Consider the following 26,352-nt stretch of genomic DNA (forward strand, 5'->3'; position numbering starts at 1 on the left):
GCTGCATTTACCCCTCAGGTCCACGAGGAAACGTCTACTGGTCAGCATGTTTTGAATCAGATCTGTCAGTCTTGCATCTTTTGTTATCTGGAATAACTTCTGCACACAAATCCTGTGGTAGACTGTCTTATGCCACAGTCAAGTCAGGTCAGCAAAGGCAGCACCAGTTATCAGCCCCTTCTCACAACTATCCTCAATGAATTGGGTGAAATTCAGGCGCTGCCTTGTGCAGAACTTTCAAGGTCAAAACCTGCTTGCTCATGGATGAGATGCTGATCCACAAAGGGGGACCACATGGCAAGAAGATGTGAAAGATGACCAGACGGCATCAGCCCACGGGTCCTAAAATCCTGCTCTGTCACTCTATCTCATCCTCTCTCTGTTCTTTTCACCCTATCTTTTGCTCAAGGTCATCTGCCAGCATCCTGGAAATCAGCTAACATTACCGCTTTACACAAAAAAGGTGCAAAAACAGATCCTTGCAACTACAGACCAATCAGCCTGCTCCCAATTATCAGCAAAGTCATGGAATCCATCATTGCTTCGGATATGAAATCTTTCCTCTTCTCCAATGGCTTGATCTCTGATCATCAATTTGGTTTCAGACCAGGTCACTCTACTCTGGACATGCTGCTTCTGCTGTCTCAACAATGGATGGAGGTCCTCAATGCCAAACAGGAAATCAGAGCTGTCTCCCTTGACATATCAAGGGCCTTTGATACGGTCTGGCACCCAGCTCTGCTCACCAAACTCTCCTCGTATGGTATCCATGGAAATCTCCATGCATGGCTTGCGGACTTCCTCTCTGGTCGTAGTCAACGTGTGGCCCTGAATGGATTTCTCTCATCTCCCCTTCCTGTTCAGGCTGGAGTTCCCCAAGGAAGTGTGCTGGGCCCTGTGCTTTTTCTGGTCTTTATCAATGATCTCTCTGACTCTCTGGAAAATCCTCTCTATCTCTTTGCTGATGACTCCACTCTCTGCCGCTCCATTCCTCTTCCCTCAGATCGGCAGTCTGCAGCCTCCTCACTCTCTGAAGACCTGGACAAAATCACAGACTGGTCAAACAAGTGGAACATGTCTTTCAATCCTGACAAATCTCACTCTCTTACTATGTCTCTCCGAAAAGATCGACTGGACAACCCTCCCATCTACTTTCTCAACAATCCTCTCCAAGAAGTTCTGTCACTCAAGCTTTTGGGTCTCACTATCTGCCATGATCTTTCTTGGGAAAACCACATTTCCAAGCTGGCCTCCAAAGCCAGTCGCCGACTGGGCATCCTCCGTCGTGCGAAGTCCTTCCTCGGCACACCTGAGCTCCTCACCACATACAAGGCTTTCATCCGCAGCTCAATGGAATACTGTTCTCCCCTATGGGCTGGTGCTCCTGCCTCACACCTGGCTCGGCTTCACGCTGTTGAATCCAAAGCTTTCAAAATCATTGGAATCTCCCGCGATGAAGCTATCTCTGAGGGCCTTTCACTCACTCACCGCAGGCAGGTAGGTGGCCTTTCTGTCTTCTACCGACTCCTCTCCGGCCTTGCTCCCCCAGCTCTCTCTGTGCTCTGTCCCCCAAATATTCCTACAGGTCGCACAAGATCTGCCAGCAACCCTCTGATGGTTAAACTGCCGAAATCTCGGCTCTCTGCTCACCTTCACTCTTTCATTCCTCTTTTCTCCCGCCTGTGGAACAAACTCCCACACTCCCTTCAATCCCTCTCCTCCCTCCAGGTCTTTAAAACAGCTGTTCACCACCATCTCTTATCTTCCCCCATCCATAACCTTGATCTTTTCTACCCCCACTAATTCACCCCAGATCCACCTTGTTTGAAATTCCAACTTCTTTCCTGGAAATCCTGGCAGTGTCCATATGTTTATACCTCTCCCACCCCCCCCCCTTCACATGCCTCCCCCCCTTCACATGCCTCCCCCCAAAGCCCTCTCCCTCCCACAGATCTCTCGATGTCTCCATGTCTCTCGGTCCCTGCTCTCAAATGTTGTGTTTGTGTCCTTCCCCCTCTCTCCCCATCTTGTCTGCCGCTCCCGATGTTATTTGTTTTATGTGTCTGTTTGTCTTTCTGTGTGATTAATGTTCGCTCTTTCACGAGCCTCGATCTTGTATACAAAACAAAACAAAACAAACAAAAAAAAAAATAGCAGTATCATTTACGGCCCTGCCCCTGGGGTCAAAATGCCACATATTAAAACTCAGCAGAGAGCATACCTCCGCCAGGTCTCAAACACGGAAGCCTCTCCTCAGTGAAAGACACATGAAAGCCCGCTTGGAGTTTGCAAAAAAGCACCTAAGGGACTCTCAGACTGTGAGAAACAAGATTCTGTGGTCTGATAAAACAAAGATTGAACTGTTTGGCTTCCGTCTGGCCACTCTGCCATAAAGCCCAGATCGGTGGAGTGTTGCAGTGATGGTTGTCCTTCTGGAAGTTTCTCCCATCTTCACACAGGATCTCTGGAGCTCAGCCAGAGTGACCATCGGGTTATTGGTCACCTCTCTTACCAAGGCCCTTCTCCCCCGATTGTTCAGTTTGGCCGGGCGGCCAGCTCTAGGAAGAGTCCTGGTTGTTCCAAATTTCTTCCATTTAAGAATTATGGAGGCCACTGTGCTCTTGGGAACCTTCAATGCAGCAGAAATTTTTTTGTAGGCTTCCCCAGATCTGTGCCTCGACACAATCCTGTCTCTGAGCTCTGCAGGCAGTTCCTTCGACCTCATGGCTTGGTTTTTGCTCTGATATGCATTGTCAGCTGTGAGACCTTATATAGACAGGTGTGTGCCTTTCCAAATCATGTCCAATCAATTGAATTTACCACAGGTGGACTCCAATCAAGGTGTAGAAACATCTCAAAGATGATCAAGAGAAATGGGAGGCACCTGAGCTAAATTTCAAGTGTCATAGCAAAGGGTATGAATACTTATGTCAATGTGATATTTCAGTTTTTTCTTTTTATTAAATTTGCAAAACTTTCTAAAATCCTGTTTTCTCTTTGTCATTAGGGGGTATTGAGTGTAGATTGATGAGGGAAAAAATGAATTTAAACGATTTCAGCATAAGGCTGCAACATAACAAAATGTGAAAAAAGTGAAGGGGTCTGAATACTTTCTGAATGCACTGTAGTTAAAGGCCGCCAGTCAGCCATCTTTGGTTGGATTAAAAAACAAATTCTTCTGCTTATGTATACCATCGTGTATAACCATCATGACATCCAATATAACCAATATACCATCATAACAATATAACAATGTATACATAACAGTATAACCAATATACCATCATAACAGAGGAAATATAAACTTTCAGGCTCTCAAAATCCATACTGAGTCCCAATTTATCGCATGTTAACATATAATTTCTCAAACAGTACATTTCAAACTTTCAAAAAAATGTAGTTTCGTTGATTGGTGGGGGTGGGGGGGGGGGGTGCTAGTTGGGCCCCTCTAGCTCATGGACTATGGCCTCGTCACATATGCTACCTCTCTGCCAAATTTCGTCCGAATCCGTCCACAACTTTTTGAGATATCTTGTTCACAAACAAACAGACAGACAGGGATGAAAACATAACCTCCATCCACCTTTGGTGGTGGAGGTAACAATGGAATTACAGGCATATTTTGAAACATTTTTATATGACACTTTGCATATGCAATTAACATTAGGGGATGCATGACATATGTACCCATTTTTTGGATTTGACTCCTGGTTCGTGCTCGAGAGGGTGGGAACTTAAAGGACTCACCACTCATAGAGGTAAAAACAGTATATTTTTTTAAACTCAAAATTTGGTATTAGGTCATTTCTGGTGGAATTTTTAGCCACTTTCAACTTTGCTTTAGGTGGGAAGTTTGGGGATTTGCGATGGCGCGCCATCGATTTCGCTCTCGTTTATTTTGGATACGACTCGGTCGGGGTCAGAATTGCTTGACCCCCGCCCCAAAACGAACCTTCCAAACTCAGAACGGATGCTCTACATCTGGGTGCATCAGAAATATTTTAACATCACACAAATTGAACAGCGTAGTTTCTCGTGTTACCTGGGTACTCAGCGTGACATAAGGAATGTTGTTCTTCAGCATGCGCTCAAACAACGAGAGGTCCAGGTGGTAGCGTTTTGCCAGCTCGTATACCGTGGGGTTTGGCCGGAGCTGGCAAACAAAACAATCGGTTAAAATTCCCGCATAATTCGATTCACTTGGAATTTTTGCAGCAATTTTGTAGCTATGATTAAAAAATAAAATATTTAAATCAGTCAAAGTCCGTGATTAAAATTTTTTTAAAAAACAATGTACCTATTTTTTAATTAGTGAAAGCCCATGCTTTGAAAAAGTCGTTTGTTGCCCAAAGTGAAAGCAGAAAAAAACGTTTGTCAACCAAAAAGGTTTTTCAACAATATAATATCGTATTATGCAATCAAACATGTAGTTTAGTCTTGTAATTTTTTTTGATAAAAATAAACAACAGGTAATGGTTGTAAGCATACAACCCACAACCTCTTTCCCCAAACCCCCATTCCATTCCTCTCGATAAAATGTCACATTTATAATTCAATTCATTGTGATGCTAGGAGTCTAATGCTTTAAGCTGATTCTTTATGAGCGCAAGGCCAATCTCAAATCACGATGATCCCCGCCACCATCCCAAATCACATTTTACTCTTTACCATCCCCATTCCTGAAGTCATCCAGTTTGAAAAAAATTAAAACTGGAATGTCACTGGGTAGAGCAGGCTCTACGTCTAAAGAAAAAACAAACAAACAAAAAAACAACTAAAAAAAACCTCTACGTCTCTAAAAACGTCACACCGCCAGTTCTGAACAGTTTATGTTTTGTATGCCACTGATAGGCCGGATCTGGATTCAGACCTGAACCAAAATCGAATCGGATTGTTCTTGTCACCTAACCAACTCATCCACCTAGTTTTATCACCGCTCATCCACAACTTTTCGAAATATGCCATGTATATCGGGTTTTTTGTCCGATCTCTCAATGGTGAAGAAAAAAAAAAAACCCCCCCCACCGTTTAGAGGCCATTTTTCCCCGCAAAGTGGGGGTTGGCCTTTTTCGGGGACCGTGGTTGTTGTTGTTTTTTTGGTCCCCTTTTTGAAGCAATGTTTTACGGCCGGATGCCCTTCCTGCCGCCAACCCTGTTTGTCGCCTTTTTACGACACACAGGGAATTACCAGTGTACTGGTACATTGATCTCTCAATGGTGAAGGATCATTAAAAAAAGTATCTGATCTGGATCCGGATTTGAATCTTCAACAACATTGAAGCAATTACTCCTTGTCACATACCCAACCTGTCCACTAAGTTTCGTCCGAATCCGTCAACATCTTTTTGAGATATTGTGCTACATACCCCAGCTTTGGCCCCATCTCTCAATGGTGAAAAATCACTTTAAAAATTCTAGTACGTATCTGAATCTTGACCAAAATCCAAACATTTCATTCTTGTCATAACCATCCTCTCCAACAAATTTGTTTTGAATGCGTCCACAACTTTTTGAGATATCCTGTTCACAAACTGACAGACAAAGACAGACAGGGGCAAATGATTCTGTTGAATTACAAAACTGAATCCCAGATTTAAATTCCATTCAGAACATACTTGATTTAATACGTCGGCACCCTGAGATCACAATATCAAATTGGTATCACACATGAGTGCATATAGTAATGATGTCACACACGGCTCGATTGCTGGATCAAAGCACTGCAGTTGCAAAAGCGGCACAACATATTTCCGGCCACAGCAATTTCCTTTGAGTACATCAGAAACTGGAAATACACCAACTCTGCGAAGAAGCTTCTTGATATTCGGTTCATCTTGAGAATCATCTGGAATGTCTGATAATTATCTTCAACTCCCGGTTATCCTACTACCCCAGAAATTCCGAGTATTATAAATCTTGGCGTTAACACAGGCTTTGTTTTTTTTCAACATGACAAGTAAAACTACACAGGGGACATAAGTCAAAGAGCTTACGCTCAACATTAACTGGGAACGAGTAGGAAACTACAATGTGACCAAAATCACAACAGTGGCAGGGACTTGCATACCTGTTGGTGGTCCCCAATGAGAATGAGATGTTGGCATTCTGAGTTGAGTGCTGTAAATACGTGTGCTTCTAGAATCTCCGCTGCTTCCTCAACGATGATGATGCGTGGTTTTATATGCTGCAGCAGATTTCGATGCTTGGCTGCCCCTGAAAACGTTGCAGACAATAATTAGCTTGATCTGATGCTAAGTCTGCTCTTTTTAATGTACAAATATATATATATATTTATATACTGTATATATATATATATTCTTTTTTAAATTTTATTCTAATATAATACACACAAATGAAAATACCTCACAGTTGTAGCTAATTGATTAATACTGCCCTGATGCAGTCCCATATGAGGTGGCATCATGAAGCACACCCTCATTTTTACAGTGATAAAAAGTCAGCTGGCCTTTCTACATTCAAAATATTCCCTGGTACCTTTCAAAAATTGCAAACCATCATGTGCTGTCACTCTTGCTAAATTCACTGCTTAGATCATATGTACAATCAGCAACATTTGCAGTGTGTGCGAGTGCACGGATTTGAGCACATACAGGTATGAACCAAGTTTCCTTGATCCACGTCTTCGATTCCTTGAGCGATTGTGATTGTGAGAGACACTTGCCTAGCTCCATCTATTACTGTGCAATCTGGTTATCTCGACTAGTGTTGCTGAATTCCACATAATTTCATGATTGCCACCTGTTGTTGTCATTCCAATGACTTTGGCACCCCTCAACATGAATAAGTCTCTCTCTTCGTTGTATGTCTTGATCACAGCAGCGGTTTCCTCGACACGTTGCTCAAGCATACTTCTCTGCTGCAGAAGGTTGTCCTTAAACCTCGTCAGCCAAGCACTGTGGGAAGGTGAAGTAAAAGAGAGAAAGAAAAACGTCATTCATAACAAGTAATTTTGCTCAGACGATTAATGCATGATGATGACACAGATTAGAAGAGATCTCATAAATTACAACAAACTCTCCAAACCATGGATATCATGCATTAACTACTCTCTGAGTAATGGTCCCTTGTCGTATTACTGCCCTAAGTCTCCTCTAGTTTACTCCCAGACTGTGGCCCCTGGTCCTGTCATTGTCCATTCCGGTGAAAAACTTTTTGTACTTATTTTGTCTATACATTTCATTATCTTAAACATCGCTCTCATATCCCCTTATAATTGCCTCCTTTTTAATGTAAAAAGTCCTGTCTCCTTCAGCTTCTCCTCATCGCTTACGGTACTCTAGCTAGCCTCAGATCTACTAGCTCTATGCTGAACTCTTTCTATGGCAACTATATCTGTATTCAGATATGGTGACCAAAATTATATATGATATTGGAGATGAGGCCTGCCTAGAATCCTATAGTGTAAACACTATCTCTTGATTTACAATTTATCTCCCAACGAAAACAACATAAAACCCCTGAGCTTTACCAAGAGCTACTTTCTACACTACAGGGTGAGTGTTTTTGCTTATCCCCTGCATCTGTTACCATCCACAGATCCTTCTCCTGTGTCAAACATTCCAAAACTTCACTTTGAATTTTACAGTGCCTTCAGAAAGTATTGACAATCCCTTTTTTTTTTTTTTTGTATACAAGATCGAGGCTCGTGTAAGAGCTCATTTATCGATCGAGGTTCATTTATCACATAAAAATAAACGGACATAAAACATGATAAAAGGAGTGGGGGACAATATGGGGAGAGAGAGGGAAGCACATAAGTACAACAGTAGAGAACAGGGACATCGGGAGATTTGTGGGAGGGAGAGGGCTTGGGGGGAGGGGAGGGGAAAGGGGAGATTTGAGAGGTATAAAACACATGGACACTGCTAGGACTTCCAGGAAAGAAGTCGGTATTTAAAAAAAGTGGATCTGGGGTGAATTCACGGGGGTAGAAAATATCAAGGTTTTGGATGATTTTATTTTATTTTTGAAATTAAAAATTTTCACTTTTTATTGTGTTACAGCTTCAATTGAAAATGGACTAAATTGAGATTTTTTGTCACTGATCTACCCATAATACCCCATAATATGAAAGTGGAATTTTTATTTAGCATTGCTTTTACAATATTGTTTAAAATGAAACACAGAAATATCTAATTTACATATATAAGTATTCAACCCCATGAGCCAATACTCCTCCTTAGGCAGCGATGTCAGCTTTGAGTCTTCTTGAGTAGGTCCCTGCTGCTGAGAAGTAGCCCCATAGCATGATGCTGCCACCACCATGCTTCACAGTAGGAATGGTGTTAGGTGTGCTCGGTTTCCGCCTGATGTAGTGCTTTGCATTCAGGGAAAAGTCTTCAATTTTCGTCTAATCAGACCACAGAATCTTTTGCCTTTTTGCAAACTCCAGGTGGGCTGTCATGTGCCTTTTTCTCAGGAAGCGGCTTCCACCTGGCCACTCTCCCATAAAGCCTCGATTTGCGAAGTGCTGCAGAGACTGTTCTTTCGGCAGGTTCTCCCATCTAACCCAAGGAACTCTGCAGTTCTGTCAGTGTTCATTGGGTTCTTAATCACCTCCCTGACCAAGGTCCTTCTTGCCCGGGTGCTCAACTTTGTCGGACGGCCAGCTCTAGGAAGAGTCTGGGTGGTTCCATATTCTTTCCATTTCCTAAGGATGGAGTTGACTGTGTTCTTGGGAACTTTCAACACTCTAGAAATTGTTTTATACCCTTCCTCAGATCTATGCCTCCTCACAATTCTATCTCTGAGTTCTATCTCAGAGTTCTACGGACAGTTCATTGGACTTCATGATAGTTTCTGCTCTGACATGAATTGTTAACTGTGGAGCTCATATAGAAAGGTGTGTTTATTTCTAAATCATGTCCAATCAATTGAATTGGCCACAGGTGGACTCCAATCAAGTTGTAGAGACATCACAAGGATGATCAAAAGAAATTGGATGCACCTGAGCTCATTTTGGATTATGTCAGGGCAAAGGGGATGAATACTTATTGACTCAAGACATTTCAGCTTTTCATTTTCAATTATTTTGGAAAAAAATTCGAAAAGAAATTCCACTTTGACATTATGGGGTATTATGTGGATCAGTGACAAAAAAAATCTCAATTTAATCCATTTTAAATTCTGGTTGTAACAACAAAATGTGAAAAAAGTCAAGTGTTGTGGATACTTTCTGAAGGTACTGAATATTCCCTATTTTCTTTATTCCAACCTATATTCAGCACATTACATTTCCTCATTGTAAACCCCTTCTGCCAATCTTTTGCGCAATGAAAGTATTGAGGCTTTCCCGAATCTGATCACTCCACCCTCTCTCCTCTCCCTGTGTTGTCTACTTTACTCCTATGTTTTGTGTTGTTTGGAAATTTCGAAAGCCTACTCTGAATCCAACCATCAAAATAATTGATATAAATTATTTTAAAACTAGAACGGCACTCTTTGACATTGCGACGTCAACCAATATGCCTCCGCCTGCATTATTACATCATTATACATACTTGTACCAAGTTTGATTTAAATCCCTTCATCTGTTCTGAAGTAACAAATTTTTACCTGACATGAACTCTGACCTTTGCCTTTGATGCTGAAATCTTATCAGTTCATCTTTGCATCATAATATATACTTCTACCAAATTTGGTCAAATGCCATCACTGGTTCATAAGTTAGCACAGTAACAAAATTTTCATCTAACGGGGCCTCTGACCTTTGACATTTTGACCCCACAATGTAATCCATTTCCTTTTACATCATTATAATACTTGTACCAAGTTTGACTTAGATCCCTTCAGCCATTCTTAAGTTATTGTGGTGACGAAAACCGAACGAAAATCACAGACAGCCGGATGGACAACTCGAAAACATAATGCCTACGGCGACTTTGTCAGTGGAGGCATAAAAATGGTTTAAGTACCGATCCCTGCAATATTCCACCACAGTACTTAGAAACTCCCAATCAAATGAAGCATCCTCTCACCAGAGATGTCAACAACACACTTTAACCAAGTCTCACGTCAAGTCTCAAGTCTTCGAGGGCTAATCTCAAGTCACTGTAGAATTACTTAAAATTATGTCAAGTCCCACATTTACTTACAAACATTGGAGTACAAGATGTCAAGGAATTAAGACAAATGGCTTCATTTATTGTAATGTATGTTCTGAAAAGTTGTTTAACTCATTTATTTTTTGTCAGCTTCATACATGTTTTGCTTTGCTCCCAGCACAACAACAACAACAACAGGCATTTTAAGGCCATTTTCCCTGCTCGAGCGGGCGTTAGCCTTGCGGTCCCCATGACAATCTTCTCCATTTTGCCCTATTTTCTGCATCTCTCCTTGTTAACCCCCTTGCCCGCATTTCTTCTTCCACCATCTTTAGCCAAGTCTTTAGCCGGTCTTCCCCGTCCTCTACTTCCTTCCACATTCATTTCCATCACTCTTCTCAACCAGTCACTTTCATCCTTCCTCAACACATGACCAAACCATCTCAAACTGTTTCTCTTCACAGCATCAATCACAGGCTCTATTCCCATCGTCTTTCGCAATTCATAATTTGTCTTTCTCTCTCTCTCAACAATACTCCACACATCCACCGAACCATTCGCATTTCCACCCTTTCCAGCCTTCGGTGCTGCTCTATGTTCATTACCCATGTCTCGCTCCTATAAATCATGATGCTTCTCACACATGCAGCATACACCTTTCCCTTCAGCTTCAACGACACTCCCTTCCTCATCAGCACGCCACTCAGTTCCCGAAGCTCTTGCTCCCAGCAAAAAATAATTTATGTTAAATTTACTCCTCATATCTAGTGCACCGACTTGAACATGTGTACATGAGACTTGTAAGTAACCTAAACTTATATTTGAATGGTTCACACATAGAACCAAAGCATTCAATGTGGAACGAGAAAGGACATTTTATTTATTTATTTGTATATTTATTATGTACGTTAAAATGAAACGCATAATCAGGAAGGGGTGGGAGGCTAGGGAATTAAGAAGGGGGTAGAATGCTGTGGAATTACGAAAGGGGCAGGACGCTTGGGAAAATGAAATATATAACTTATTAACTTAACTTGTTGTTGTGATATAATTTACAATTATTGACGAAGTTTAAATAATCCAAGTAAAATGACATTTAAATTATCACAATGTAGCGGCTACCGCTGGGTTTTCACAATCGCCTTGCACCTATCAAGGACGCGGAGCGATCACCATGCCGGGCTCGTCCAGGACGCCCGGGCAGGCCCGTGCTCAACTTGCCAGGCCTCGGTCGGGACGCCCGGGCATGCCTGGGCAGGCTCGCCCTCAACTTGCCAGGCCGCAGCCAGGACGCTGGGCCACGCCCCCTCTCGCCTTTCCTGGGCAAACGCTCCGGGATAATATGTATATATATTGCTGCCCGATAAACGGGCTTTACAGAGTGCCTGAGTGTTTGGTTTGATTAAAGCAACTCGGATGAATTCCAGCTTTTTGTCGCGTCCATTCTTCCGATCGACGTGGGAGCCCCAGCTCCTTCATTGGTGACCTACCGACATGGACACGGCAGTCGCCCTTAAACTGCCTACCTTCTGGGAGGCTCACGCGGCGGTTTGGTTCGCACAGGCGGATTCCCTGTTCGCCCTGCGAGGCATCACGGCCGACGACACCCGCTTCCACCATGTGGTAGCAGCGCTCGGTTCGGCCACCGCGGCCCGCGCCCTGAGCCTCCTCGAGAGCCCGCCAGCCGCTGACAAATACGGCGCGATTAAGAAGCTTCTCCTCGACGCTTTCGCCCTCCCATCGGCGGAACGCGCACGGCGCCTGCTCGACCTGCCCGAGCTCGGCGACACGCGCCCTTCTGAGCGAATGGACTACATGCTTTCACTGCTCGGCGAGCACTCTCCGGCATTCCTGTTCCGGGAGCTGTTCCTCCGTCAGCTGCCTAACCCGGTACGCCTCGCCCTGGCAAGCACGACGATCACAGATCCCCGGGCCCTTGCCAGAGAAGCCGACAAGATCTCCGCCGCAGGACAGCGCATCGCAGCGGCGACATGGGACCCACCGCCGTCCGACGCAACACCCATGGCGCCCGAGCACCCGGCACGGTCGACGACCGAACTGCCGACGCAATTGGCAATCCGCAATCGGTCGGTCGGGACGCCCGGGCATGCCCGGGCAGGCTCGCCCTCAACTTGCCAGGCCGCAGCCAGGACGCTGGGCCACGCCCCCTCTCGCCTTTCCTGGGCAAACGCTCCGGGATAATATGTATATATATTGCTGCCCGATAAACGGGCTTTACAGAGTGCCTGAGTGTTTGGTTTGATTAAAGCAACTCGGATGAATTCCAGCTTTTTGTCGCGTCCATTCTTCCGATCGACGTGGGAGCCCCAGCTCCTTCAACAAAATCATTTTATCAGGTCGGGACGTGCACAAGGCCATGTTTCCCCGATTCGACTCGAATGTCGATGTCATGGTTTGAAAACAGTTATCCTTCCATTGCCAAGACTTGTGTTTGCCACTTTGAGATGGTGTGCTCTGTGCTGTCTGAAGAGTGGACACTCCATTAACCTTAGTGTGACCGGTATGTGACCCGGCGGCTATGAGCACTGGCATGCTGCACATGTGCAGTATACATGTACAAGGTATATGTCGTTATTGACCGAACTGTGCACGCCGACGACTGAAAATAATTTACCATATATTCTAACCCCCGTTTTAATTCAATGTTATCAACGTTTTAATTCAATTGTTTTCAAACGTTTTAATTCAAACGTTATTCAACGTTTTAATTCAATGTTTATTCAACGATTATTTTCCGAACATTGTGAACAAGTCCTTATAAACTCAAGTCGCATGTCAGTTGCAAGCAAGTCACAAGTCACCAGACACAAAGTCTCAAGTCAATTTTGTTAAGTCCGAGTCTGATTTCTATTTTGCGACTCAAGTGTGACTCGAGTCCAAGTCTCCAACTCCGGTCCCCAACTCCGCCTCTCACTCACAAAACACTCTTTGGTTCCTATCATGCAGTCAGTTAGCTACTCTACCAGCTATTCTCTAAGCCCTAACCTTGTCTAACAACCTCCTGTGTGGTACCTTATCAAATACCTTCTGAGAGTCTCAATATACTCTACATCCACTGGCCTTCCCTCAACCAACCAGTCAGAAATTGTTTCAAAGAACTGTAATAGATTTGTTAAACAGGACCTTCCTTTCATAAATCCATGCTGACTACCTTTAATTACCTTGAAAATATTCAAATGGTTCACTATGAGTTCTTTAATTAATGCCTCCAACACCTTCCCAACAACTGAAGTCAAACTCGCAGGTCTGGAGTTCCCCAATTATTCTTTTCTTGAATAACGGTGTTACATTTGCTATTCTCCAATCCTCTGGTACCTGTCCTAACTCCAGTGAGCTCTTGAAGATATTGGCTAACATCTCGCTTACTGCTCAATCACCTCTCTCGATACTATTGGGTGCATATTATCGGCCATGGAACTTTATATTCTCTCAGCTTCCATAGCTGGTTTTTTTCAACTTCCTTGACTCCAATAAGTTTGTTAAACAAGACATCTCTTTCGTAAATTAGTGCCGACTATCTTTCATTCCCTTGAAAATAATCAAATACTTCCCTATCCTTAATTAATGTCTCCAAAACCTCCCCTCCCCCCTTACCTGGAACTTCTACAAAACCCTTTCCTCACACCCCACCACCCCTTCTCCCCCCCCCCCGCCCCCCATCCAAAAAAAAAAAATTAAACAGGATTGTCAGGCCTGATTAAGCAACAGTTTCAGAACAATTATTCCTAACAATTACAATTTAACAACACAAACTTGCCAAGTGCATTTGCAAAGAAAAATATTATTCTGACCATTTAAAATTGTACCACGACTTTTAAAATTGTAAAACTTATGAACTTTTTAAATTGTAAAAATTACACCACAAAGTCAGGAGTTAATTTTTGTTGTGTGTTGGGGAAAGTAAAACTATTAGGAACATCTGTTTGTAGCGCATCTGGAACGTAGTTCCGGGGAGCTTATGGGATGTCACATCGTCAGTCTGTAAACACTTGCAACTTCTTCTCTGAAACTGCTGATGGAATTGTGACCAAAATTGGCAAAAATAATATTTGGTATGTTGCAACTCAAGTTAGTTCACTGCATTAAAAAAAAACGAGAGCAATGCGACTGTGTTGCCAATATGCCTCCGCATAGTCCCACAACGGGTAGATGCCCTCATTCACTGTCGTAAAAATAAACAAGTTTGATTTTGGCTGGTAACAAGTTGAAACCATAAAACATTTTTGGCTGGTATACCACTTCGCCTTTGATGTCATCATCATGCTTTTGTTCTCCATTGGGAGTACTTGACAATGTGCCAAGTTTCAAATTTTGCCATTCATCGGTTTCCGAGAAATAATTTTATTATTATTTGCGTTTAATCCAAGATGGCTGCTATACCACGTGACCTATGACATCACAATTATCATAAAAACATTATGCATGGGTGTCACACCTACCCTGAAAGTTTTGTCTCAATCGGACAGGGGTTGCTGAGAAAAATGAGGTTTAGCCTGTAAGGATGGACGGACGGACGGAGGGACAACCCGAAAACATAATGCCTCCGGCTACCTTTGGGGGCGGAGGCATAAAATTATGTCTTTAAGGGGTCGACCAGCAGAGGTCAAAGTGGGTCTACGTTTAACCCCCTCAAAATAGGTATTTGCTTTCTTCGCTGAAACTACACACAATTTCAATGAACCTTGACCACAACCTTCATCACCCATGATGTACCAAAGTTTGTTCATGGCATTCAAAAAAAAATCGAGGTCTAAGGAGGTCTACTGGGAGGGGGAGGGGAGGGAGGTGGGGGTTTGAGCCCCACAATGTAGGTATTTGCTCTCTTCTCCGAAACTATACACGGTGTTGATGAAACTTGATCACAACCTTCATCACCTGTGATGTACCAAAGCATGTTCATGGCATTACAAAAATCGGGGTCTATGGGGGGCAAGATTGGTGGTTGCCCCCTAAAAGAGGTATTTGATTTTGTTTGTTTAACGTGTCATGATTGCTTTAGTACGATTCTACATGCTGCTCTGTCTCCTAGCAACCATGGAAATTGGTTTAAAATGCCATGATACTGTTTAAAATAACTTTAATCAGTGTACCTTTAGTATACCGCTTTATTCTACCAGGTGAGCACCCTGGGGTATTGCCCCTATTTTTTTAATCTTAATCTCTTGCTGTGAGCGCTGCTTTAAAAATAAAATCTATATACAAAGTCGAGGCTTGTAGAACTAGATGATATTCATAGAATACTTACCCTGTGCAGTCAACTTGGTGCAACCCAACTCTTCTGTTTTTGAACGTTTAAAAAAAATCAAATATGGCTGCCAGACCACATGAGCGATGACATCATAAATTTATATTCTCTAATAAAATTGTTGCATAGATCACGCTCAATAAATTTCAAACTGATCAGACCAAGCGTTGTCCCTTTCAAATTATGACGTCATAATTACGACACCGATGATGTCATCGTTAACAACACCTATTCCCCATGTGGAGTTCTTTACAATGAGCCACGTTTCATTTTTTTCCATGGAGCGGTTTTGGAGATGTAGAGTTGCAACGTTTTTCCAAGATGGCGCCTGTACCACGTGACCTATTACATCATAATTATCAATAAAATTTAAATAGGAGGAGGCGCTTCTATGGTGACAATTTCGTGTACATCAGACCAACAGTTGCAGAGAAAAAAAAATTCATACTGATTGGATGTAGCATTATACTTGTCGAATTATGACGTCATAACGAAGGCACCGATGACATTATCACGAACACATCTTATTCCCCATGGGGAGTACTTGACAATGAGCTATGTTTCAATTTTTTTTCCATTGAGCAGTTTCAGAGATAGAGGTACGAATTCTTTCCAAGATGGTGCCTGTACCACATGACCTATTACGTCATAATTATTAAAATATTCTACAGGAGGAGGTGCTCCTATGATGAAAATTTTGTCAATCAGACCAAGAATTGCAGAGAAAAAAAAAATTCATACTGATTGAATCAAGCGTTGTACTTGTCAAGTTATGACGTCATAAATAAGGTACCGATGACATCATCATGAACATATCTTCTTTCCCATGGGGAGTTCTTTACAATGAGCCATGTTTCAATTTTTTTCCATGGAGTGCTTTCAGAGATATGGAGGTGCAACATTATTCGATTTTTCCAAGATGGCGCTCGTACTTTTTGACCTATGACGTCATAATTATCATTCAAATATTCTACAGGAGGAGGTGCTCCAATGATGAAAATTTTGTGTCCATCGGGCTAACATTTGCAGAGGAAATTTTATATTTGTTACTGTTCAGATCAAGTGTTGTACTTGTCGAATTATGCCGTCATGATGAAGGCACCGATGAAGTCATCATCATCATATGTTATTCCACATGGTGAGTACTTGACAATGAGCCTTGTTTCAACTTTTTCCATTGAGCAGTTTGGGAGATAAAGAGGTGTAACATTTTTCCAAGATGGCGTCAGTACCACACGTGACCTGTGACGTCATAATTATGAATAAAAAATTATACAGGGGGAGTCGTTCCGATGGTAAAATTTCGTGTCAATCGGACCAACGGTTGCCGAGAAAATGTATTTTAAAAATGCAGACGCACGCCACACGTACGCATGTACAGATGCAACCAAATGCCTAACCTTGTTTTCGCTTCGCGAGCGCAAGGTAATCACAATAACATATAACACAACAACTGAAAGCAGGGAAACACACAGACAGAAGGGTAGTGGGACACTTATCTAGCTCACATTCTCTCAATCATAGTTTGTAAAAAGTATTGCAGGTATTCAGCAAGTGGTTAAAGGCCCAGTAAGTCAACAATTTAAAATCTCACCTGTAAAGTCTCCACCTGTCGAAATAGCTCATCTGCCAGATGTTCCACACACTATATTCTTCTCGCAGCGTCAGTGGCTTTGCTTTTTTAAGGGCCACACGTACCATCTCCGCCACCCTCGTGTTCTTTTCAAATTTCTACAAAATGAATGAAAAAACTGATTTCAACAGTTCAATTTATATGCATTCACATGTTATATTATGGAATACAAAGTGAAACAAACAAGAAAGAGCATTCAGCGATTGCAGACCCTTGCTAGGACATTCGTGTTTTTAGTGTTTTTTTAAAGGCTTTTGTGTTAAAACAAATATAGCAGCCGAACCACGTGACCGATGACGTCATCATTATTTTTCTCTCCACCAATCTATTCCTAGATGATGCTCAATAAATTTCATCTTGATCGGATGAAGTTTTGTACTTGTCGAATTATGACGTCATAATGGAGGCACCGATGACATCATCATTAACATATATTCCCCATGGGGAGTTCTTTACAATGAGCCATGTCTCAATTTTTCTATGCAGCGCCTTCAGAGATATAGACCTATCCGATAAGGACGATCGTGCCCCCTTCGCCGATAGGCGGCGCCCTTGCGTCCGCCATTACTGGGAGGCGTCCCGATCCAAACTTAACTCCAGCTGGCTGCGCCAGCACAACTATCATTGCAATCGTACATGAAAACTGTCCTTGATAATCGTTCTCAAGTGTTTCTCTATACGTGTGGAGCGGTCGTGGACACCTGGCACCTGAAGGCACACGATACAAACCCCGTTTTCGGCGATATCGCTGGGCGTCGAAGGCGCACGGCCATGCCACCCTGAAGGCACCTGGCACCTGGGGGTACCCAGTTTCCACTTCCACCTGCACCAAACCTATTTTGTTAGCAACCGCGTACCCTATGCTACGCCTTGCCGAGCCCCCTTCCGCCTTAGCCCCGAGTTTCTCGACCACTACGATAACGACTCCTCTGACCGACCCGACTAGTTGCCGGTCCCTTCATCGACTCCTCCATATGGCCAGGTCTTGGCGGCCATACCACAGCTGCCCCGCATGGATTCTTCCCTCAGAGTCCACCTCCGCCCGGGCCGGCCACCTCTGGCAACTACGGCTAGGCCCCGAGTGGCCGCTGCCGAGCCCCAAGTTCCTTGATCACTAGGGTCATGACTCGTCTGGCAGACCCGACTGGGCCTCCGTCCCTTCGCGCGGCCGCCTCACCGGCTCCTTACCGCTTCATCGACTCTTCCATACGGCCAGTTCACCGCGGGTTTTTTCACCCTGCCGCCCCGCATGGATTCTTCCCTCAGAGTCCACCTCCGGGCGGGCCACCACACCGGCTCCTCACCGGTCGTATAGCTCGGTGGACCGGTCGTATCGTCCATGATTCCATCTTCTCCGATGAATCCAACAAACAAATATATTTTGTATCGATATTCTTTCGGCAAAGTGAACTGAGACCGGTAACTGCATGTAATCTGAACGCTGGAGAACAAGCCGAATGAAGCGGACGCCTCCCAACTATGGCGGCGTCTTTAGAGCGCGCCCGTCCATTGAACCCTCTGTCGGATCGGTCTATAGAGGTGCAAAGTTTTTCGTTTTTCCAAGATGGCGCCCATACCACATGACATATGACATCTTAATTATCATTTTAAAAAATTCTGCAGGAGGAGGTGCACCTATGGTGAAAATTTCCTGTAAATCGGACCAACGGTTGCTGAGAAAATCTTATTTTAATATTTGTGGACAAACAAACAAACAGACTGCCAATTAAACAGACAGACAGACGAACACTCAAATGCAATACCCTCTCCTCTGGCGAGGGTAAAAAATGATTGTACATTCAAAACACATTGAGTGTCGGTACAGCGACTTGGATAATAGTGTTATGTTTGTGGGGGTAGGTAATGAAATACTTTAGTCAAGGTAGGATTGTATAGGGTAGTGTGCTCCGACTGTCGCAAAGAAGAAGAAACCTTCCTGTAATTAAGTCAGGCCCGGATGTCCGTGTAAGCATTATATGTCTCCATGCGAGGGGTGGAGCTATGCTAATTAGTTAGGGTATAAGGGTAAATTCTCTGTGTGTGGTTGCCTCTGTATTTTTCCCTTCATTCTTAAAACACTTACACCACCAGCCATGTGATCAGTGCCTAAATTAAATAAAGCGATTGCCGACCGGATCCAAACATTACTACGACACCACCCAGCTCGAATATTATCGATGGGCGCCAAGTGTGGCCGTGTGGCCACGCCCCGAAGGACGATTGGTTGGGGTGAGCGGGTGGCACTCGGTGATTAGTGAGAGTATGATGTCAGAGAGAACATTCTAGCGTAGGAGTAAAAATGGACATGTCCCGCCATTTTCTCTCTCTTGGTTCCTGGTGTTCATGGAAGGGGGGCGCATTTGCATGCTCACTGCGCTGGGCTTCGTCAAGAACAGGCATTTCGCATATTCTCTCTGTCCTGGGGTTTCATTGTGAGCGGACGCAGTCCCTGTCTCTCTATTGGTGTTGGCTTCGTGACGGCTGCGCTTTGTGCTGTGTGCGCTTGAGAAACAGCGGAGCTTTGTGGAGCGTGGAACGAGCGGAGGAGGAAGGAGTTTTGCCGCCGCTTCACAGGTCGGTGGCTGCTCTGGGCGCGACTGCGCGCCATCTTGTGCGGTTCTTGTGCGGTGGTTCAGGGACCGGTCAAAGACGCCAGGCAGAGTATCAGCCAACGCACCATACTACGCATTTGTTTTTATTTATCATTCCCTTGTGTTGTATACGAGTCCGTATGGGGGCACACAAATTAGGAATTAGATTTTACTGTACATTCATTTTTGTTATCCTGGTTTGTTTTCATTAAATTCACTATATATTGCATTTCTGTGTTGTGCCTGTCTTGTACGTTTATTTGTTGTGGGGATCGGATAACCCCCGTGCCGCGTCCGTCCGTATAGGTAAGGAACTCGCTGCCCTCAACAACCCACCGCACGTGCACAAGGTATACGTTGGGTATACGTTGGGTATACGCCTTGGAATTGAAGCTCGGTTGGACCCTGAGGTCTTCACTACAGGGTAGACACGACAACTGGTGTCAGGAGTAGGATACGAACTGCCGGCCAGCACGTAGGCGGACGTGAACGACATGGCCGAGCAGATAGACGGCTTTGAGGGACACGGAAGCGAATCGGAGATCAACGGTTTTGAGGATAGGATTGGAACCTCCCCCGTTTCTGAGTGATCGAACGAGGAAGCAGATCACAAGTACAGTGGAGAGTGGCGAATCGAGGAAAAATGACGCTCGGGGCAAGATGTCAAATTTTCACCTTTCGTAACCTCCCATAAGTCTTTGAATGGTGTGTGTGTGTGTGTGTGTGTGTGTGTGTGTGTGTGTGTGTGTCTGTGTGTGTCCCCTTGTGTGCGTGTCCACCCATGTGTGTGCAGCGTCCGTGTCAGGGCTGTAACCTTTTCACCATTTGAGTTTTATCAAATTTTCACCAATGCTTTATTATGAGAATATGGAGAAGGCAAATTCATACATTTGTCAAAAGGTGAAAGTCAACCAAACGGTCAAAAAAACGGAAACCAAAAAGATTTACCTTTAAATACTTCTATAAATGTGAAAATCAAGCAGAAAATCAGCAAAATGTGGAAATCACTGAGAGCAGACAAAATATCGATTTCATATATGCAATGAAATAGTTCGACATGGCACACGTTTGATTTTTTTTTTTTTTAACAAGTACAGTCACGTGAAAAAGTAAGTACACCCCATGTAAAGTTTTGACTTTTTCAACACATTTCAACATACATCAATTTGATCTTCATTTCAACAATATTGATAGATAAAGGTGATATTGAAGGAACTGCGCTCCAACGCGAGTCGAAAGAATTGACGCGACCAAAGACGGAATTCGTCCGAGTTGCTTTATTGAAACAAAACAGCTCAGGTATTCTGACAAGCCCGTTTTTCGGGCAGCAATATATATACACATTTATGTCGGGAAGTTTGCCCAGCAAAAGCTATACCGGGCATGCCCGGGTGTCAAGGGCGAGCCTTGGAAAGGCGAGTCTGGACCTGCCTGTTTGGCTGCGGCCTGGCAAGTCGAGGCTGGGCGTGCCCGGGCGCTCTGGACGAGCCCTGAAAAGGCGATAGCGGGCATGCCCGGACGCTCTGGGCGAGCCCTGGAAAGGCGAGAGCGGGCATGCCCGGGAAAGACGAGACCGGGCGTGCCCGGGAGGTTCGGGCGTGCCCGGGAACAGTGAGTCCGGGCATGCCCGGGAGAGGCGCGTCTGGCCGTGTTCTGGCCGGTGCAAGGCAATTCTGTGCATCCAGCGGTAACCGCTACACACGCCCCTCCAGAATCGACCTGCACCGGCAGGGTCAATTTAAGGGGGGTCCGGATGACCCGGCCGAAGCGACCCCTGGAGGGTCGTGGGGAGGGGTCCGACGTGGTGGTGGGTGGTCGAGCGGGGGGAACTGTGGACGGGGGGCGGCCTCGCCGCGGAGGAAGGGCCAACCGTGGTGGTCGGTCGACGTCCATGTGCGCCGGTTTGAGGCGGTCCACAGAAATCCGGTCCGGCCGGCCGCCGAAGTCGACGATGAAAGACTTGTCGCCCCGTCGCAGGACCCGGAAGGGCCCGTCGTACAGCGGCCGGAGTGGCCCCCGGTGCGCGTCATGATGCACAAAGACGTACTCCGCTGTGCGAAGCGCCGGGGGGACGTAGGACTGGGGGCCACCGTGGCGGGACGTCGGCACGGCGGCAAATCGTCGGGCGGCCTCCTGGAGGTCCGAGCGCTGGCGAGCGGCGGACGAGGGACTGGTAGCGTCGGGCACGAATTCGCCCGGGACGCGGAGCGGCTGGCCGTAGACGAGCTCGGCGGCGGACGCCTGGAGGTCTTCCTTGGGGGCCGTGCGAAGGCCCAAAAGGACCCACGGCAGCCGGTCGGCCCAACCGTCGTCCTGAAGGCCGGCCATGAGTGCGGCCTTCATGGAGCGGTGAAACCGCTCGCACAACCCGTTGGCTTGGGGGTGGTAGGCCGTGGTGCGGTGCAGCGTGACCCCCAACGAATGGGCGACCGCGCCCCAAAGCTCAGACGTGAACTGTGGGCCGCGGTCGGACGAGATGTCCGCTGGTGCGCCGAAGCGCGCGACCCAGGTGGCGATGAACGCCTGCGCCACGTCGACGGTGGTGGTGGAGGTGAGGGGCACGGCCTCCGGCCACCTGGTGGTCCTGTCCACCATGGTGAGCAGGTGGGTGAACCCCCGCAAGGGGGGCAGGGGACCCACCAGGTCCACGTGGACGTGGTCGAAACGCCGTTCAGGCACGGCGAAAGGTGCCAGCGGGGCCTGGGTGTGGCGTTGGACCTTGACCCGCTGGCAGGCCGTGCAGGCGTTGGCCCAGTCGCGGATGTTTCGTCGAAGGCCGTGCCAGACGAAACGCGCCGACACCAGCTTCTGAGAGGCCTTCCGGCCCGGGTGAGAAAGGCCGTGGATGGAGGCGAAGATGCGGCGCTGCCAGGAAACGGGCACGATGGGGTGAGGCTGGCCCTGGGAGACGTCGCAGAGCAGGACGGTGCCCGCGAAGGGAATGTCGGCCAGGCGGAGGCCCGTGTCCGCCGCACGGAGTGCCTGCACCGAGGCGTCGGTGGTCTGGTCAGCCGCCATGAGCGCGAAGTCCACGCCGAGGTGGACCGCGTTCGCGCTGGCCGGAGAAAGACAGTCGGCCACGGCGTTGTCTTTGCCGGCGACGTGCCGGATGTCCGTGGTGAACTCCGACACGGCGGAGAGGTGGCGCTGCTGGCGGGCCGACCACGGCTCCGTGACCTTAGCCATTGCGTAGACCAACGGCTTGTGGTCGACGAAAGCCGTGAAGGGGCGGCCCTCCAGGAGGTGTCGGAAATGGCGAACGGCCAGGAATAGCCCGAGCAGCTCGCGGTCGAATGTGCTGTAGTTTAACTCGTTCGGCCGGAGTTGCCGGCTGAAAAAAGCGAGTGGCTGCCAAACCCCGTCCACCCATTGCTCATGGACGGCGCCCACCGCGTAGTTGGAGGCGTCCGTAGTGAGGGCGATGGGCGCGTTGAGCACCGGGTGAGCCAGCAGCGTTGCGTCGGCGAGGGCCCGTTTGGCGCTGGCGAAGGCCGCGTCCATGGCTGCGGACCAAACAATGTCATGCTTGGCCGGCTTGCCCCGGAGGGCCTCGTAAAGGGGCCGCATGAGCTGAGCAGCGCGGGGCACGAATCGGTGATAAAAATTCACCATGCCGAGGAACTCTTGGAGGGCCTTGATGGAACGGGGACGCGGGAACGTGGTGATGGCCTCGACCTTGGTCGGCAGCGGCACGGCCCCGGTCTTGGTGATGCGGTGGCCCAAAAAGTCAACGGTCGTCGCGCCGAAGTGGCATTTGACCGGGTTGACAATTAAGCCGTGCTCGCTGAGGCGACCGAACAGTGTTCGGAGGTGGAGGAGGTGCTCGGCGCGGGACGTGCTGGCGACGAGGATATCGTCCAGATAGACGAAAAGAAACGGCAGGTCGCGCAGCACGCCGTCCATCAAGCGCTGGAACGCCTGGGCCGCGTTCTTGAGGCCAAACGGCATCCGCAAAAATTCGAACAGGCCGAACGGCATGATGACGGCCGTCTTCGGGACGTCGGCCGCCCGGACAGGTACCTGGTGGTAGCCCCGTATCAGGTCAATTTTCGAAAAGATGACCCGTCCCGCCAAACGGGCGGAAAAGTCCTGAATATGCGGGATCGGGTACCTGTCGGGGGTGGTAGCGTCGTTGAGACGGCGGTAGTCGCCACACGGGCGCCATCCACCCCCCGGCTTTGGCACGATGTGCAGTGGCGAGGCCCACGCGCTATCGGAGCGCCGCACGATGCCGAGGTGCTCCAACGCGTCGAACTCGGCCTTCGCCACGGCGAGCTTGGCCGGGTCGAGGCGGCGGGCCCTGGCATAGACCGGCGGGCCCGTAGTGGGTATGTGGTGCTCGATCCCGTGCCGCACCGCGACGGCCGAAAACGTCGGCCGCGTGAGGGCCGGGAATTCCGCGAGCAGGCGAGCGAACTCGTTCGCTGCCGGGAGGGCGCACGCCAGTTCGGTCGGCGCGGAGCTGCTCATCGTGCACGCCAAGGAGCTGAAGGTCTCGGCGTTGACAAGGCGACGACGTTTGATGTCGACCAGCAGCCCGTGCGCGCAGAGGAAGTCGGCGCCCAGCAAAGCCATGGGGACGCAGGCGGTCACAAAAGTCCATTGAAAACGCTGGCTGCCGAAGCAGAGGGTGACGACGCGTGGGCCGAAAGTGCGTATGGCCGAGCCATTAGCAGCGACCAAAGAGGGGCCGCAAACGGCGTCCCGCCTGTCCTGCTCGGAGGCGGGTATGACGCTCAGTTGGGCGCCGGTGTCACACAGGAAACGCCGCCCAGACGCTTTGTCCCGAATAAACAGCAAGTTGCCCGAGTGGCCGGCGCTCATGGCTGGGAATGAACGCCGGCCCGGCCGTTTCCCGACCTGCCGAAATTGCACGGGGGCGGGCACGTCCGAGCCTTGTGTCCGAACCTGGCATGGTAATAACACCACGCCCGGTCAGGTGGAGGCCCCGGCCGTCGTGTCGGAAGCAGGCGGTGCGGCGTGGCGGCCGCCAGTTGCACCGGCAGTTCGGCCTCCAACCGCGCAGGGCGCTCGGGCGTCGTGGGCGTCGCCTCGGACGGCGGCGGGCTCCAGGTAACCGCGCCGATGTGCTGGCCCGCCGAGGAGATCTTATCGGCTTCTCTGGCGAGGGTGCGGGAATCCGTGATCAACGTGCCAGCCAGGGCGAGGCGTACCGGGTGAGGCAGCTGGCGAAGGAACAGCTCGCGGAACAGAAAATCCGGAGAGTGCTCACCGAGCAACGAGAGCATATAGTCCATGCGCTCGGACGGGCGCGTGTCGCCGAGCTCGGGCAGAGCGAGCAGGCGCCGTGCGCGTGCTGCCGGTGAGAGGGCGAAAGCGTCGAGGAGGAGTGTCTTCAGCACGTCGTATTTGTCAGCAGCCGGCGGGTACTCGAGGAGGCTCAAGGCACGGGCCGCGGTGGCGGAACCGAGCGCCGCCACAACATGGTGGAAGCGGGTGTCGTCCGCGGTGATGCCTCGCAGGGCGAACTGAGAGTCCGCCTGAGCGAACCAAACAGCCACGTGAGCCTCCCAGAAGGTAGGCAGTTTAAGCGTCACTGCCGTATCCATGTCGGTAGGTCACCAATGAAGGAACTGCGCTCCAACGCGAGTCGAAAGAATTGACGCGACCAAAGACGGAATTCGTCCGAGTTGCTTTATTGAAACAAAACAGCTCAGGTATTCTGACAAGCCCGTTTTTCGGGCAGCAATATATATACACATATATGTCGGGAAGTTTGCCCGGCAAAAGCTATACCGGGCATGCCCGGGTGTCAAGGGCGAGCCTTGGAAAGGCGAGTCTGGACCTGCCCGGGCGTGTTTGGCTGCGGCCTGGCAAGTCGAGGCTGGGCGTGCCCGGGCGCTCTGGACGAGCCCTGAAAAGGCGATAGCGGGCATGCCCGGACGCTCTGGGCGAGCCCTGGAAAGGCGAGAGCGGGCATGCCCGGGAAAGACGAGACCGGGCGTGCCCGGGAGGTTCGGGCGTGCCCGGGAACAGTGAGTCCGGGCATGCCCGGGAGAGGCGCGTCTGGCCGTGTTCTGGCCGGTGCAAGGCAATTGTGTGCATCCATCGGTAACCGCTACAATATAATATAACAAATATCATGAAACATTTACATTTTGTCGTCCATTGTATAATTTAAATAAACATAAATGCAAATTTCACATGTGGAAAAAGTAAGTACACCCCGACATTTATCACTACTTCAAATACCTAAAATTGGAATCAGGTGCACCAGCTCAGGTGCAAATGATTAGAACATCGTTGGAGAGGATCTTGGAGGAACCTGTCTTATTTAAACCTCAGACATTTAGTTTGGTTTGCTCTTTGTTGTTGAAGTGTGCGGCGTCACTATGCCGAGATCAAAAGAGCTCTCTGAGGCCTTCAGAAAGAAGGTTATAGATGCCTATGAGTCTGGGCAGGGATTTAAAAAGATCTCCAAACAATTTGAAATCAATCAATCGACTGTCCGGAAGATCATCTACAAGTGGAGAAGATTCCAAACAACTGCCAACTTGTTCAGGGCAGGCGGCCCCAGCAAGTTCAGCCCGAGAGTAGGCCGCAAGATGCTGAAAGAAGTCTCCAAGAACCCTTGCCACTGTTGATGTCAAAGTGAATGAGTCTACCATTAGAAAGAGGCTGCACAAATTTGATCTACATGGGAGGTGTGCCAGGAGGAAACCTTTGCTGTCCAGAAAGAACATCAGGGCAAGAATAAAGTTTGCCAATGAACACCCAGGCAAAGACCAGCACTTCTGGAACAATGTGCTCTGGACAGATGAGTCAAAGGTAGAGCTA

General features: G+C 47.7%; 1 protein-coding gene across 1 annotated transcript in view; it reads right to left on the reverse strand.

The window, feature by feature from the left end:
• Positions 1-212: 212 nt before the first annotated feature.
• LOC144893061 (NFX1-type zinc finger-containing protein 1-like) overlaps positions 213-26,352 on the reverse strand; it is a 49,586-nt gene continuing 23,446 nt past the window's right edge. The window contains exons 5-9 of the mRNA XM_078782683.1: positions 16,925-17,061; positions 6,760-6,914; positions 6,068-6,213; positions 4,043-4,153; positions 213-272 (exon numbers count right to left, since the gene is read on the reverse strand). Of these exons, the coding sequence (XP_078638809.1) occupies positions 213-272; positions 4,043-4,153; positions 6,068-6,213; positions 6,760-6,914; positions 16,925-17,061 (609 nt within the window). The remainder of the gene's footprint in view (positions 273-4,042; positions 4,154-6,067; positions 6,214-6,759; positions 6,915-16,924; positions 17,062-26,352) is intronic.

The sequence above is a fragment of the Myxine glutinosa genome, chromosome 7 (genome assembly GCF_964187855.1).
Source record: "Myxine glutinosa chromosome 7, kmMyxGlut1.1, whole genome shotgun sequence".
Taxonomy (NCBI): domain Eukaryota; kingdom Metazoa; phylum Chordata; class Myxini; order Myxiniformes; family Myxinidae; genus Myxine; species Myxine glutinosa.